Raw genomic sequence first — 16,459 nt, 5'->3', positions numbered from 1 at the left:
TGGACTTTTCTAAACAAAATATTTACTACATAATACATGTGATGTCAGGAAAGGAGACAGAGTAGACATGGAAGTTTGCCCATTTCATTTATGAAACTCAAAACTTTTTCTACTTCTAAGACAATTTTTAAGTTTTGTAAATAAATAGTTCTGTCCTGTTCTAGTAAATAAATATATTTACTTTATATTTCTAAATTTGCCAAAATACATTTCAAAATTGGACATTAGATCACTGTGAGTGGACTTCTGAAATGTGATGGCTTGAGTTTTGAAAATCAGGAGCTAACTAACTGAAAGCTGATCAAATGAGTCAATCAGCTTTGATAAGTGGAGAGGAGAGATTAGAAAAATAGTAACAAACATGGCAAGCTAAACATATTTCTTTGGCAGGGGCTTTGAAAGAGGCAGTGTTCCTCATAAGAGGCTCTAAGCCTAGCTTTGTCATGATAAAATATAAGATGAAGACTAAAAAACTTACAAATGGTATCTTTGGATGACTGGATTACTGTTTTGTTTATATTCTCCCTATATCCATGATCCAAATATGTATGATGACATTATGTAAATAATTATAAGAAGTACTAACATTTTAAAATGTTCTTTATAGAAACTTTCAAAATACGAAAGCATTAAAAAAACTCCACAGGCTCAAAAATGTTGTTATATATTGTTTTAGATAAACTACAATCCTGAAATAATTTAATAATTAGTAAATGAATTATTATGTTATGAAACATCTACTATATTAGGCACTGTGCTAGAAACTGAGCTCCAGGGAGATTAAAACAAAATCATTGTTGTGAAAGGGCACAGGTTGGCATAGAAATAATAATGCATAATTTATTTAATAATTTCATAATTATTACACATTTATTATTAATAATAAATTCATGATAAAGCATTAGTTTAATAGGATATTTGAAAAGAAGATAAAACAGTACTGGTTTAAGTATGAACATATATTGATGGTCTAACGTAGTCTAATTTTGGAATGCTGTACTTTGGAAACGTATATGCATTGTGGAATCAAATAAGTAAGGTAATTTGGATCACGATATTTGTAAAATGGTGTAATTACTGTCAGTGTTTCTCTATGCCTATGTTGTCAAAACTCAGATGCATGAGAATCACTTGGGAAACTCAAAATAGTAATTCCTGATTCTGGTGATTCAGGTGGTCACAGTGGCTGGTTGGGGGTGGGAAGAGCACCCAACTGTCTACATTTTTAACACTTTCCCTAGGTAATTATGATGCAAGTAAGGGGTCTATGTTTTCCTAAACATTAACATATACAAGGTTTAAAAAAAAGTTTACAGAATTTGAGTTAGAAACTTTCCTTGCTATGTTCCTTTGGAAATAATGTAATGCTTTCCACATAACTAGTTACTTGCCTTTGGCCCCTTAGTTAAGGATAGTGAGTTAGGGACAGTTTTGAGCTGGATTTCTAACTCTTAGTTAATTAATCAATCAAAATAATTAATAATTTAATATCTACTATGTCGGGCACCATACCAGAAACTGGAGAAAAGGGCACACACTCACAAAGAAATGACAATGCCAAATACTTAAAATAGTTTTTAAGAACTTACAAAGTAGTTTCATGGTTCAGGTATGGACAAGAAGGGAGTGTGTTTCCGCTTTAAAGAAAATTTGTTCTCCCAATGTAACTTACATGTCTGGGTAAGTCTGTTAAACTGGGTGGGCAGGCCTGCCAAGAGTCTCCTTTGAGAAAATCCGTATCAAGGATAGAAACACAGGCACAAATAAAGCCTTCAGCCTGTTTGTATTGTGGAGGTTTGCAGTAATGCAATTCAGGGCACACTCAGATGCATTTCCTCAGCTAGGCCCCAGTGCACTCTTGTCTGAGTTATTTGAAGGAGTTATGAAAGAAAACCAGAAAGGGCTATTTTTCTAAGAACCAAGGTAATCCCAAGAACCACAAGAGTTGTACTCACCAGGATAAACATAACTCTCAAGGTATAAAGACATTCTCCACAATTCTATAGAGGTCAAAGGGGGATTTGGCTCACCAGAGACTCCAGAGAAATCAGTGGGGCTTTGTTACCTTGAAGACCCTAGCACCTCATCAACAGCAACAGAAACAGGATCCAGCAGAAGGGAAAGTGTTGCCAATTAAGAAGGCAGTAATCAGGGGAGCAGGAGGATTGCAAATAACAAGAATGATATGGGGCAACCCACCTATTTTCACTGTCTAGACTTGTAAACATGAGTGATAATTCCTCCAGTCCTCACTAAGTACCTGATGGGGGTCCTGGTCCTGTTAAATGCTGGGGAGTTGGGGACAGAAGCCAGCCCAACACAGTTCCACATTTCATCAGTTCCACTCAGCAGCCCTGTAAGACAAGCATTTTTCCCCATGTCACAGAGCAGAAAACGGGCTCTTTAAAGGAATGTATCTGTAATAAAGGGAAGGTTTATCATTCCAGTTAAGACTGAAGGATACTTAAAGATTACTCTTCAAATTTGTTGAGCTAGTATTGTTATGTATCTGCACTACATTCATAATCTCATTGAAAAATAATTTTCATTGCTTCTCAAACTCCAGATAATAAAAGGAAAAAAGTCACATATTATCTTTTTTTTTTTTTTTTTTTTTTTTTTGGAGACTGAGTCTCGCTCTGTCGTCCAGTGGCGTGATCTCGGCTCACTGCAACCTCCGTCTTCCGGGTTCAAGCCATTCTCCTGCCTCAGCCTCCCGAGTAGCTGGGACTACAGGCATGTGCCACCACGACCGGCTAATTTTTTGTATTTTTTTTTTCAGTAGAGACAGGGTTTCACCGTGTTAGCCAGGATGGTCTCAATCTCCTGACCTTGTGATCTGCCTACCTTAGCTTCCCAAAGTGCTGGGATTAGTTACCACACAGAAATGTGCACCAATTAACACTCTAGTGTATTTAATCTCAGATTTTTTTTAGTTCATTTGTTATATGTAAGTATACATTTTTAATGAGACAATAAATGTATAGATTGCTTTTGAAATTGCTTTATTAGCTTTAAATTTTTCCATGCAAATGGGTGAAACTACTGCTGACAGAAACTTAGACTGAGTGCAAAGGCAATCTTCAAATAGAAGCTGGCAACACAAGACCCACTTGACACATGGAAATAACAGGGTTCACAGCAAACGGATCAGTAAAGGCATATTAGGAAAATGCAAGGAAAAAGAAAACAGCGGGAATCACAGTATTACTCTCATGATAAATGGCAGGAGTCAAGGCATAAGGCAAAATTCATCATGATGGTCATGGTGATTAGAGAGCTCCCCCATAAGGATACGCAGACAATTCCTCAACTGCAGCTCCCTAAGTTTTCTTCTGATTTCTCTCATCTCCTCCATGAATATTTCCATATCATCTCCATCTCCACCCATCCCATCATTGATCTGCCTATTGGGTATGGCCCATCGAAAATTAGGGGCAAGTCGGCGAGCCTGTCCCCGTCGATTTCCTGCAGGCTGGTGGCCTTCACCTCCTCCCAAAGGGCGGTCTTCCTCTCCATTCTGCATAGGCTGCTCCATCTCTTCGTTTTCCTGGTGAATATTTGCCATGATGAGATTTTTTTTTTCTGGTTGTTTTTCTTTGAACACAAGTAAGACAAAGGCAAGGAGAGAGACTGAATGCTTGGTGCACTGACCAGCCCTGATATCAAAGGATTTTTTAATTTCGTTTTTTCCCACCTTAGAAGTTCCGTGCGTCCTCTAGGGGGCCTCCAATTAGAGCCCCTCCCTCCAGCTTTCTCCCCTTACCTCCCTTCCCCCAAACCCACCATTTTTCGTTTCCCAGGATTCTTTCCCAGAGCTTTGCAGGCACCAAAATGGAGGACCGGTATAGGAGTGGGGGATGGGGTGGAGGGGGTTGGGGTCTCAGACTGGGCTTTCCTCACGTTCCGACCCCCGCCCCACCACCGTCCCTCGCACCGACCTGGGCCTATCCTTGCAGTCTCCTCCTCCTCCGGATTCTCGCCGCGAGGTGCGCCGCGGAGACACTTAGCCTCGCAGACCTGCAGTCGAGCCGGGGTGGGGGTTGTGGAGGGGTGGGGGCTGCTGCAGCGGAACGCTAGCGAAGACCCGCCGCCGCCCGGCCCTTTCCCTGCTCCGGGCCCGGGCTACCCTCGCTGCCAGCGCCCCGCGTCTCCCGCCGCCCACCCCCACCCCACCCCACCCCACCCTCGGCCGCCCCGCCCCCCGCGGTGTTCCCTGTTTTCCTGCAGGGACTCGGGGGTGGTTTTCTATCGCTCTTGGTGGCTCTGCCGCCCCTGGAACCCCAGCCGCTCCTGCTTCCCCATCCCTGGGGGCCTCTATGTTCCCAAGCATGTTGGGGTGTGGAGAAAGCTGGCGGGGACCCCCTGCGCTGTTCTGCGCCTGTCGCCGAGGTTGGTCAGCCGCTGCTGGCATGGCCGGGGCGCGCGGGCCCCGGGGCCCTTACCTGCTCCGCTTTTCCCCGGGCCGGATGCCAGCCCGCCGAGCTCAGGGCAGCGGGGAGCTGGTAGCCAGACGCGAGTGACGACTGCACCGAAGGCTGCGTCGCTCTGCAGCTCTGGGTCACGTGAGGGCCGCGCGTCACCGCAGAGCTCGCCCCCCAACTTGGGCGGCCAGTGCAGCAGGATCTCCCCCTTCCCCCACCCCGCCACCGCCATATGCACGCGCAAAAAACAGCCTCCCTGCTCCCGTCTGCGTGAGGTGCCCCAGAGCGCACAGCCCTGTCACTCTTCTCGGTCCTCTCCAATCTGAGGGCCCACAAGTGGCTCTGCGGTTGGAGTTTGCCCTCCTCTGGTTACCAGGGAGGGTCTGCATCATCCTCCACCACTGCCCCCCTCTCACTTCAGGCCTTGGCTTTGGCCTTTTCTGCTTTCTCTCCTTTTCTACCTGGCAACATGCTTTGCGCTGCACTCCCACTCCTACCCCTTGCATGTGCACAGCCATCAATGCCCACGTAGCCCCTGAAGTCCTACCCTTCTAAAAAATTTAGAGTGAGGGCTAAGGTGGGGAGGCAGGAGGGCACTTGTCAGAAAGCGGGGCAAGGAAGTGGAGTGGACTGTATATATTTCTTTTTGTTCCCTTAAAAAATCTGCATGCTTCAGAAAATTATGAGTTATAAGTTTTTAATTTTGAAAGAAATGCTGGCTGGGCGCGGTGGCGTATCTGTAATCCCAGACTTTGGGAGGCCGAGGTGGGCGGATCACTTGAGGCCAGTAGTGTGAGACCAGCCTGGCCAACATGGTGAGACACCATCTCTACTAAAAATACAAAAATTAGCTGGGCGTGGTGGCGTGCGCCAGTAATCCCAGCTACTCGGGGGGCCTGAGGCAGGAGAATCGCTTGAACCTGGGAGGCGGAGGTTGCAGTGAGCCGGGATCGCACCACTGCACTCCAGCCTGGGCGACAGAGCGAGACCCTGTCAAAAAAAAAAAAAAAGGAAATGCTTTATCCTGCAGAATGAAATCTCTCATTGTTTATGTTGACCTGTACCACACAAAATATTTTCTCTGGGCTCCACACAACATCAAACCATTACTTTTGATACATACTAGCTCGTTTAAAATTTTATTTTTGGCCGGGCATGGTGGCTCACGCCTGTAATCCTAGCACTTTGGGAGGCCGAGGTGGGCGGATCACGAGGTCAGGAGATCGAGACCATCCTGGCTAACACGGTGAAACTCCGTCTCTACTAAAAATACAAAAAAATTAGCCGGGAGTGGTGGCACGTGCCTGTAGTACCAGCTACTCGGGAGGCTGAGGCAGCAGAATCGTTGAACCCCGGAGGCGGAGGTTGCGGTGAGCCGGGTCGCACCACTGCACTTCAGCCTGGGTGGCAGAGCGAGACTCCGTCTCAAAAAAAAATTAAAAAAATTATAAAAAGGCGGGAGTCTTTCTTTTTCTTTCTTTTTTTTTTTTTTTTTTCCGAGACGGAGTCTCGCTCTGTCGCCCAGGCTGGAGTGCAGTGGCGCGATCTCGGCTCACTGCAAGCTCCGCCTCCAGGGTTCATGCCATTCTCCTGCCTCAGCCTCCGGAGTAGCTGGGACTACAGGCGCCTGAAAGGCGGGACTCTTCCTGAACACAGTTGGTGTTTTCGAAATGATCTGTAAAGTAAATCTTCAGGGAGCAGTCCGGTCGTCAGATCTTCACCATTTTATGTAACTTTGATGTTTTTGATACCACAGTCATGAGAGAAAGGGAGTCTTTTATTCTCTGCTTTCCTTTCCAAACCTTTCAAACCATCCCTACAAATATCTTCTTAGTATAAGCTCAGAAGTTAAGTACATATTATGCAGAAATTAGTTTCAAAACCATCTACCCTTTGGTGCGAATGTTTCAAAATATATTAGAAATCAGCAGGGGGTGTGTGAAACAACTTAACTTGAGACTGAACCTTATCCTGAGTGCAAATGTTCCTTTCTCCAACTTGAAATCATTTTTCAAAAAATTATCACAGCTAGAAAATAGAGATGTCTTTAGGAAAGTGGCAGTTATAAAAAATATTTGATATCTGTTGTTTATAAGGAACCAAAAGCATTAAATGCAGCACTGAGGCAAGACAAACCAGACAAATGCTTACTAACTCTAGTTTTGGCCCCAAACTCCTGTAGAATTTCCTGCCCTGCTAAACCAGATGACACAGTGAATAAAGGAAGAGTATATGCCCAGTGCGTATGTAGTTAGAGGTTTTAGAGATATGTATTCCATATAAAATTACATATATATTCTTCTAGAGGTATATGGATATATTAGTACATAGCTCCAAAACATCAAATTATAAAATCACATGCAATATTTGTCTTTTAAGGAAATGTTAGTGATTCCTGGATTCTGTCTCACAGTTAAGAACTTTTTATACAGATTGCTATATTAATGATATCAGCTGGAATGATGCAGTTTCAAAGCATGAACAGTAGTATCAGACAAGTCTGGCTTCAAATTCAGTCAGCTGTTTACTTGATGTTCGACTTTGGATCAATTACTTATCAAGGTCTGTGTGCTTCCTCTGTGAAACAAGGATTGTTAGAATTACACATAACAAGAATTTACTACATAGCCTAGTAAATCATCAATTTTTGTTGACGTTATTTTTATTGTTATTAGATGGTTTCTAACATGATTTAAAGAGTAGCAGAGTATGATTCTTTCCTTAGCTAGACCCACTTGTTCTTAAAATCCATGGTGGCCCAAAACATGCTTGCTGTGTTCTGTTTTGCATACCCAGTGACTAATAGTGTTCCTTGCACCAAGTAGGTGATTACTGAATATTTGTTGAGTGAATGTATCCAGTACTGAGGCGAATTAGTTGTTTTTCATTCTGGGGACTGTATTTAGGGCAATATGGAAAAGCTTTTATGAAAATTAAGAATTACCTAGAAAAAAATCTCCTGAAAGCTGAGAAGCCACTGTGATGTGACTATTGGATATGAAGTTTAGCAAGTGGATTTTTATTTCTTTTGGTGGCTAAATGCTTTGCTGTTTTCCTTTTGACCCATCTTGGATAAATCCTTTGTTCAAAACCACCAAATTTCCTTGGATGAAAACAGACATTTGTTTGTAATATCCAGATTGGATATTATGCTATATAGATTAGTTGTAATAAAGTAATTTTTTAAAGATAGGTGAAAATTGTCCTGGAAATGCTGTTATCTTTACTAAAATGTTGTGAATAGGAGTTGATTGAGATGTTTTCTTGACCTTGAAGTTTTCTGAGGAGTTGGAAATAGATAGCACACTGTTGAGAACAAAAACAGAAATTTTTTCAAGGCCAAGTTAGAAGGACACTATATTCTGCATTTGGGATTCATGTGTCCCAAAAGGCAGAGAGAAGGTGAACTGATTAGATGGTTCTTATCCCCACACACACATGTTTTACACATGTTTCAAGCCCAGGAGCCTCAATTCTAATCTGCCCTGGAGGCACCAGGAGGACTCAGAATGAAAAGTGAGATTGGCATTTGAAAATGAATAGAACCAAATCTTTAGTTTGACTGAAACTATTTTAATAAGCAATAGTGACTGAAAAATTGGAGAACTGGACAGAAATGTAGTTAAAGAAGCCCATTGCCCCGTGTGAAGTGGGGGAGGGAGTGATAGAAAGAACACTGCTGATACAGCTATTGGAAAAATAAAACTGTTTCATGATTTGACCTCAACTAGTGAAGATCCCTCTATTGTATTAGTATCCCATCAGTGGAAGCTCGTTTTTGCTGAAATATTTATGTGTATTGCCATGACATGGCTCACATGTACTTGTCTGAAATGCACCTGGTTGGACTGTGGTTATTGTCCTATTTTCCTCTCATTATCTCTCCTGTGTGAATGCTAGGCTTGGGATAGTGGGCCCTGTGGGTATGGGTATCTCTGTTCCTGCCTAGAATAGGTTCTCTATGTACCTCTCTGATGCTTTACTGATACTCTTTTATTGTGATTCTCTCTTTCTCTCTAAATTTAAGCACTGATTACAGACTGAAACTAAGTGTTAAGAATATAGGAAATTATGCCTACTCCAGCTTTCCTCTCAGCTATGGCCATTATAACTTTGATGCCAAGATTTCCAAAATATGGAATGAATCTGATGAAATTTTAAGGGTGTCTCTGTAAGAGTTTCAATGATTTGGGAGATAATATATTTAATTCAAGAGATCTAGTCTGAAAAAATAAAAGGGCTATGAGACTCAGATGTCTGAATGTGAAAGCAGCAAATATTCAGCACCTCATTATCTATTGGGGAACTGAGGGGTATTCTTTTCTTTATTTCATGGATTGCAGATAATATCTTGAGACACCAGAGACCCATGGCCACTCCTTCCTGTTGTTTAGGACTCTGGTGGAAAAGGAGCTCTGCCCTATGCAGTCTCCTAAACTGATGACATTAGCTGGACTATGTGTAGGCCAAGAGAACTCCTTTGGCCCTTCTAGCTTTAAGCTGAGTTGAGCACCTTTCTTACTTTTCCCAGGACTTAGGGATGAACTTTGAGGAGTAACAAAACTCGTGCATAAACGTTCATGAAGTCACTTTATCTTATTTCACTGTTACTACTCCCATGTAAGTTCCATTGGTAGTATACAGTGCAACAAGGGGAACCTGATTTTTTTTTTTTTTTTTTTTTTTTTTGAGACGGAGTCTCGCTCTGTCGCCCAGGCTGGGGTGCAGTGGCATGATCTCAGCTCACTGCAACCTCTGCCTCCTGGGTTCACGCCATTCTCCTGCCTCAGCCTCCCGAGTAGCTAGGACTACAGGCGCCTGCCACCGTACCCGGCTAATTTTTTATATTTTTTAGTAGAGATGGGGTTTCACCATGTTAGCCAGGGGTTTCACCATGTTAGCCAGGATGGTCTCGATCTCCTGATCTTGTGATCCGCCCGCCTTGGCCTCCCAGAGTGCTGGGATTACAGGCGTGAGCCACCGCGCCTGGCCAGGGAACCTGATTTTTCACACAAATTTAAAAGACAGAGAAGAAACTGGAGAAATACTTTTATACTATATGTGCTATGGGTTGAATTGTATCCCCCCAAAATATATATTGAAGTCCTAAGCCTTATAACCTCTGATTGTGATCTTGTTTGGAAACAGAGCCTTTGAAAATATATTCAAATTAAGGTGATGTCATTAAGCTGGGCCCTAATACAATATGACTGGTGTCCTTATAAGAAGAGGAAAACCAATCTAAGGACAGAGGCAGAGATTATAGTGATGCAGCTTCAAGCCAAAGAGTGCCAAGGGTTGACAACCATGACTAAAAGCTAGGAAGAGGCAAGAAAAGACTCTACCTAGAGTCTCTGAGGAAGCATGGCTCTGCTGACTCCTTGATTTTGAAATTCTGGCTTCCAGAGCCATGAAAGGACACATTTTTGTTGTTTTAAGCCACCTAGTTTGTGATACTTTGTTACAGCCATCCTAGGAAACCAACAATATGTGAAAGAAGAAGAAAGTTAACATCCATTATATTTAAAGAGCTCTTACAAATTAATAAGAAAAAAATGAACGTACCAATGGGAAAATGAGCAAAGGATATGAATAAGTAGTTTACAAAAGAAATAAACATGGTCAATAAAAAAATTTATTATTTTAACAAATAATAGTTGAGCATTTATCATGTGCAAATTGCTGTTTTAGGTACTAAGGATGCAGGAGGAAACAGCGTAGACAAGGGCCCTGTTGTCAAAGACCTTCCATTATATTGGGTAATGTTGGGGCTTAGAAACTGGTACCCCAAGATATGGTGCTTTGACATGCTGAACTGAAGAGGAAGCCTCAAGGTCCGTCTGACCTTTCCCACACACTTCCTCACTCTCAATCCTGTGTCTCCCAAAGCACAGGATGAAGTTGTTTTTTGAAGTTCCCTTATTTATCTAAAGTCCAGACTCATTAAAGAAGAAAACAATTATCTCTAGTCCCTTCCCTGAGTTTTCATTAACTACACTCATATCTCAGGAAGAAAGACTGAAGTCTGTCAACATGCCTAGACAGACTTTTGTCACAAACCATTGTCTGCTTTGGATGCCCAACAGACTATGTCCCAGGTCATTGTATGTTCTTCAAGCCCATTGAAATAGGATAATAAAATAAACTGTGAGGCCAAAAGAATGGATTAGTAGGCTTATAGAACAGTGGATTTTATGGCTGTGTTTTCTGTGCCTTTGCCTAATTTTGGATTTATAGGGTAGGGTTTGTGATCTCAAGTACTAGGCCTTCGCAGATTGTGTATTATGAAAACCAAAACAACCTTAGAAATATTTTAGTACAAGAGTCCTATTATTCAAATTAAGAAACTGAGACCCAGAAAAATTAAGGGGCTTGCCCAGGTTACCAAGAGGGTAGTAGTAGAACTAGATGTAGAGATAGCTTTGTTAGATCTACTAACTCCCAGGAAAGAAATCTTTTTCTTTTTCACTTGTTTGTTTTCTTAGTGTCTTAGTCAGTTTGGGCTGCTATAACAAAATAGCAGCTGAGTGGTTTAAACAACAAACATTTACTTCTCACAGTTCTGCTGCAAGATCAAGATGTCAATAGATCCGATGTCTGATGAGGACCCACTTTCTGGTTTGCAGGTGGTGATTTTCTCTGTAACATCACATAGTGGAAAGCAGAAAGAGGGGAAGCAAACTCTCTCATGTCTTTTCTTGTAGGAGCACTAATCCCATTCATGAGGGCTCCACTCTCATGATCTAATTGCTTTCCACAAACTCCACTTCCAAATACCATCACACTGGGTATTAAGCTTCAACATATGAAATTTGGGGGGACACAAACATTCAGTCCATAGAACTTGGCCTATTTTATTTATTTATTTACCTTCTAGGATTTTGCATATTGTGTGTAAACATCTGAGGAAATATTTGAATATTTTATCTATGATTGCCATCTGTCAATCTTAGTCTTCTGTCCCTCCTCTTAAATCTTAGAAGAGGGCTTATGACAGTTTCAATCAATAGGGTAGAATAGAGTAGAACTGATGCTATGTGAATTACAAGGCCAAATCATAAAAGACCATACAGCTTCACCCTTATTTACAGGAAACATTTGTTTTTGAAGCCCTGAGATGGCCATGTTGGATATGCTACATGTGAACCCTCTAGTTGACAGACCCAGATAAGCCTGTCCTTTAGTGATCTCAGTCTCGGCTATCTCAGCACCCAAAGTTTTGACTCTTTTGATGATGGGTGATAAGTACAAATCATAAATCTTCCAATTTATGACTTTCCACATTTTTCAAGTATTCTACAGTAAATTAGGTGGACATGAGGATAAGCAATACATTATTTTAGAATACTACTAAAACATATTTTAGGTATTGGTATACAGATGATTTTTATCTATCTTTAATTAAAGTGTCAAAGATAAATATTCATTTTTTTCTCTTTATCTCTGTCTCTCACACACACCTTTTTTTCCTACCTCTCTTCCTCCTCCCTCACTACACTCCTGCCCCAGCTGCTGAGTTAGGGGCTATATTTCCTGTCATGACTCTCAGAGACCCAGGCAGTAGTAGCATAAACGTATCTTGTGCTTACATTTTACACTTAGAAACCTTGCCTGGTGACTTGGTGCCCCTGCCCCTCTCTCATCCACTTCCATTTGGTTGTTTTCATCTTTGAAATTAAAGATGCATTTCTGATACTGGCCATCATTACTTCTATCTTCTAAATTGTCTCCAAGGAAAAGGTATCCTTTTGGCAAGGAGAAGGAAAAAAACGCATTAAGTATTTTGAAAATTTGAGTTATAAAATAACACATACAGAATTATCCTAGTTTTCTTACACATACATAGTGATGAAAATAAAATAACACATATAAATGCTGATATATGCAAGGCATTGTTGTATATGTATATTCATTATTTCATTTATCATTTCAAAGATCCTATGAGGTAGGTGCTAGTAGTATTCTCTATTTTACAAATAAAAGAATTGCAGGACAGTGAAGTTAAGCAACAGACAGGAGGTGACAGAGCAAGAATTCAAACTCATATAGTCTAGTTCCTAAGTCTATGTTCTTAACCACTACTCAGTTTTATTTATTAGTAAGTCCCCAATCTAAATCTCATTCATTCTTTTCTTCATTCACCATTTCTTATTTGATATTGTTTGAACACTTTTCTGTGCTAGGCACTGCTTGCCCATATCCACTTCTCAATCTCAGGGCCATATTTAGGAGTTCTGATGCCCAAGACATAGCTCTTTCCATTTGATAAAAATATAAAAATAAAAATTTAGTTCAATAAATATTTATTATCTATCATGTGCTAGGCAAGGCCCTGGAGATATAAAAGAGAACAAAGTAAATATAACGTTCATATTCATTGAGCTCCTGAATTAATGGGAGGAAACCATAAATTTAGTGCTGTAAATGCTGAAGGGGCACTTGGAGCACAGAGTAAGAGGACCTAATGCAGTTGCCGGTGAAGTCTTCAAAAAAAAAAAAAAAATGATGTCTAGGAGATTGATTTCTGGTATGACAGCAGGAAGAGCTCTGCAGACCTGCTCTCCAGTGAAACTGGTAAAAATTATAAAACAAAACAAAACAACCTTTTAAAGCCTCTGGAAATGCTCCTAAGGGCCATATAAAATGTGGCACAGGATACTGTCAAATCAATGGAGAAACATCTATTCAAGAAAATCCATAAAAACTCCATAAGAAAGATGAGAATCTGTGGCATTTGAACTTAGACATCTGCTCCTTCCCGACTTCCAGCTCAGAGAAACATAAACTGCATTCCTAACTGGTAGCTAAGAACACAAGGCATCCTCTCCCTCCAGCTCCCAGTCAGGGACTTTCTTCCTAGGGAGAGTAGGATGTCAGCATTTCTCATCCTGCCCCCAACTACCTGTTGCTGAGGCTAAGTCCTGGGTAAGTGCAATCAAGAGGCTGAGACTCCCATCTTCCATCCAGTCCCCACTAATGGAATGGAAGCTATCCCCTGGGTGTGGCACTGCTGAGAATGCTGAGGCCCTAATCATCCTTGCCCTGGCTTGCTGGATGGTTTCACAACATGAGAAGTAAGCTGAAAGGACCTTCAGGCTGTTGTTCCCTCCTGTACCTTAATGTCAGCTCCTAAAGCAGGAGTGTCAGAGAGAATAATGCTGTTGTTCCCACCCCCAGATCCAGAGCCCTGGCTCAAATATTTTTGCCTGAGAAGAGAAACAAGCCATAAAGCATTTATCTTGTAATATTTTCCCGGTAGAACTTACTTCATTTACAACAGAGCATGGAGAAGTTCAAGCCAATGTTGCTCTAAAAATAGTGGAAGTTGTGGTGGGGACACTTGGAAAGTAATTCATGGGTTTGGTGAAGCTAGCAGTTAACTATTGTCTGGCTGGATTGTTGGAGAGCACCAGAGAGGGAGCTGGCTGGGAGGAGCCCTCTTGGGGTCAGAACAAATATCAAACACTGATGAAGAGAACCGTTCTTTCACTAGAACCCACATTTGATTAAGTTAGTCTGCAGAGCAATTAATGGCCAAGAATATTGTTGGAAATAATAGACCAATCAGCTAGCAATTAGAAGAGCCTAACAGCTGACTATGGTCATGGAAAGACACTAGGAAAGCTCTATCAAAACCACTGTCGTCTTAGGGTGTCTGTGGGCATATCAAAAGATGAGCATCCCTGAGGGGCAACATCAGAAGATTAATGCTGGAGGAAGAGAAATAAACTTCACTAAAATAAGCCAGCCAATCACTAAACAAACAGGCAAATAATAACAAGCCCTGGAAAGGGAGGACACAATAACCAGAGTGGCAACAACATATTATCTAAAATGTCTAGTTTCCAACAAAAAATTACAAGACATGCAATAAACAGGAAAGAATGACCCATACCTACACTGGGGGCGCGGGGGTGGTGGGGGAACAGGTAACAGAAACTGTCTGTGACAGTGGCCAGATGCAGGATATCACAGATGTAGGATATTCAAAGTAGCCATTATAAATATATTCTGATAATTAAAGGAAACCATTATTGAATAAGTAAAGGAAGATATGATCTCAATGTTGCATGAAATAGAAATGTCAATAAAGACATACAAATTATTTTAAAAAAAGAACTACATGGAAATTGTGGAGTTCAAAAATCCAACAACCTAAATAAAAATTTCACTAGAGGAGCTCAAAAGTAGGTTTGAATTTACAGAAAAAGAATTAGTGAACTTGAAGATAGATTGAATGTATGCAATTTGAGGGATAGACAGAAAAAAAGATGTTGAAAAATGATGAGATAGCCTTAAAGAAATGTGGGTCACCATGAAGTGCACCAACATATATGTAAAAGGAGTAGCAAAATGACAGGAGAGAAAGGCAAATGAAAAATACTTAAATAAATAATGGCAGAAGACTTTCCAAATTTATTGAAAAACTCCAATGCACACATTGAGGAAGGTTAGAAAAAACAAAACTCCTAACTAGATAAACACAAAGATATTCACAAGTAGATTCATCATAGTGAAAATGCTGAAAGTCAAAAACAAGGAGAAAATTTTGAAAGCAGCAAGAGAAAAACGACTCTTCACATTTAAGGGAACTTCAATAAGATTAACAGCTGGCTCCTCAGCAAAAAAAAAAAAATTGATGAAGGTAAGAAGACTGTGGAACAACACAATGAAAGTGCTCAAAAGAAAGAAAACCATCTCTTAGTGACCAGCTGTTACAGAAAATAGAAAAGAAAAAGAAAATAGTGAACCAGGAATCTTATATCAAACAAATCTATCTTTCAAAGTTAAAGGTGAAATTTAGACATTCCCAGATAGACAAAACCTGAGCAAAGTTGTACCTAGCTGACCTGGCTTACAAGAAATACTAAAGGGAGATCTTTGGGCTGGAAAAAAAAAAACCTCCAGATGGTAATTAAAATTCTACTAAAAAGCAAAAAGCAATAGCGTAGATAATATGTAATTATAAAAGACAGTATATTGTATGCCTAAGTATAAAATAAAGTTTTCTCCCTTCTTAACTAGCTTAAAAAGCAATTGTATAAAATCATGTGTACCTAATGTATTGTTAGGCCTATACCACATAGAAATGTCATATAATTGTAATATTTTTGCCAATAACAGAACAAAAAAGGTGGGTTGGAATAAAGCAGTATTGGTCTAAGGAAATGACTGCAGAGGGTAAAGTAATAAATATAACAATACATTATTGGATTTGTAACATTAATAGATGTAACGTGTAACAATAATGCCACAAAAAGGGGGGGAAGGAATAGAAGTAACGTTTCTATATATGACTAGAATTAAGTTAGCAACAATCTGAAATTGATTCTGATTAAGTGAAGGTTATATAGATAGTAAGCTTTAGCACAACCACAACAAAGCTTAAACATAGTGAAAAAAGCAATAAAGAAATATAAATGCTGGGTCGGGCGTGGTGGCTCACGCCTGTAATCCCAGCACTTTGGGAGGCCAAGGTGGGCAGATCATAAGGTCAGGAGTTCGAGACCAGCCTAGCCAATATGGTGAAACCCTGTCTCTACTAAAAATACAAAATAGCTGGGCGTGGTGGCAGGCGCCTGTAGTCCCAGCTACTCGAGAGACTGAGGCAAGAGAATCACTTGAACCTGAGAAGCGGAGGTTGCAGTGAGCCGTGATCACGCCATTGCACTCCAGCCTGGGCGACAGAGCGAGACTCCGTCTCACAAAAAAAAAAAAAAAAAAAAAAAAAAAAAAAAAAATACAAATGCTTCACAAGAAAACATACAGTAATAAAAATGAAAGTAGAACAGGAGAAATAGAACAAAAGAAGGCATAGGACACATAGGGAACAAAATGAAAAATGGAAGACTTAAACACAATTATATTCATAGTAACATTAATTGTTACTATGGGTTGCTAGCTCATTTCTTTTTTAATTGTGACTAGATTAACAATCTAATCAAAGGGCAGAGATTGTCACACTAGATAAAAAACAACATTGGATTGTATGCTGTCTACAGGACACATAGTTTCAAAGATTCTAATACTGTAGA

General features: G+C 40.6%; 1 protein-coding gene across 3 annotated transcripts; it reads right to left on the bottom strand.

Annotated features, from left to right (window-relative positions):
* Window positions 1-2,988: 2,988 nt before the first annotated feature.
* Window positions 2,989-4,699, bottom strand: BEX3 (brain expressed X-linked 3). 3 transcript variants are annotated; one of them, XM_024240665.3, is made up of 3 exons: window positions 4,446-4,699; window positions 3,942-4,020; window positions 2,989-3,597 (listed from the first exon to the last, which is right to left on the bottom strand). In XM_024240665.3, exon 3 carries the CDS (start codon window positions 3,566-3,568, stop codon window positions 3,233-3,235), a length of 336 nt encoding a protein of 111 aa, XP_024096433.1. In that variant the 5' UTR covers window positions 3,569-3,597; window positions 3,942-4,020; window positions 4,446-4,699; the 3' UTR covers window positions 2,989-3,232. The 3 variants fall into 3 exon arrangements, with proteins under 3 accessions (XP_024096433.1, XP_024096434.1, XP_024096437.1); XM_024240666.3 differs by having other exon boundaries at window positions 2,989-3,550; window positions 4,446-4,510; XM_024240669.1 differs by lacking the exon at window positions 3,942-4,020 and having other exon boundaries at window positions 4,446-4,656.
* Window positions 4,700-16,459: the final 11,760 nt, after the last annotated feature.

Source organism: Pongo abelii, chromosome X, assembly GCF_028885655.2.
Source record: "Pongo abelii isolate AG06213 chromosome X, NHGRI_mPonAbe1-v2.0_pri, whole genome shotgun sequence".
In the NCBI taxonomy this organism is placed as follows: domain Eukaryota; kingdom Metazoa; phylum Chordata; class Mammalia; order Primates; family Hominidae; genus Pongo; species Pongo abelii.
This window is presented reverse-complemented; position numbering and strand designations above follow the sequence as displayed.

Coding starts and splice junctions, on each gene's coding strand:
- BEX3 (XM_024240669.1), bottom strand. CDS start 4,656: ATGGCGGTGGCGGGGTGGGGGAAGGGGGAGATCCTGCTGCACTGGCCG. Junction 3,598..4,445: donor CCCGGGGAAAAGCGGAGCAG/GTAAGGGCCCCG, acceptor TTGTGTTCAAAG/AAAAACAACCAGAAAAAAAA.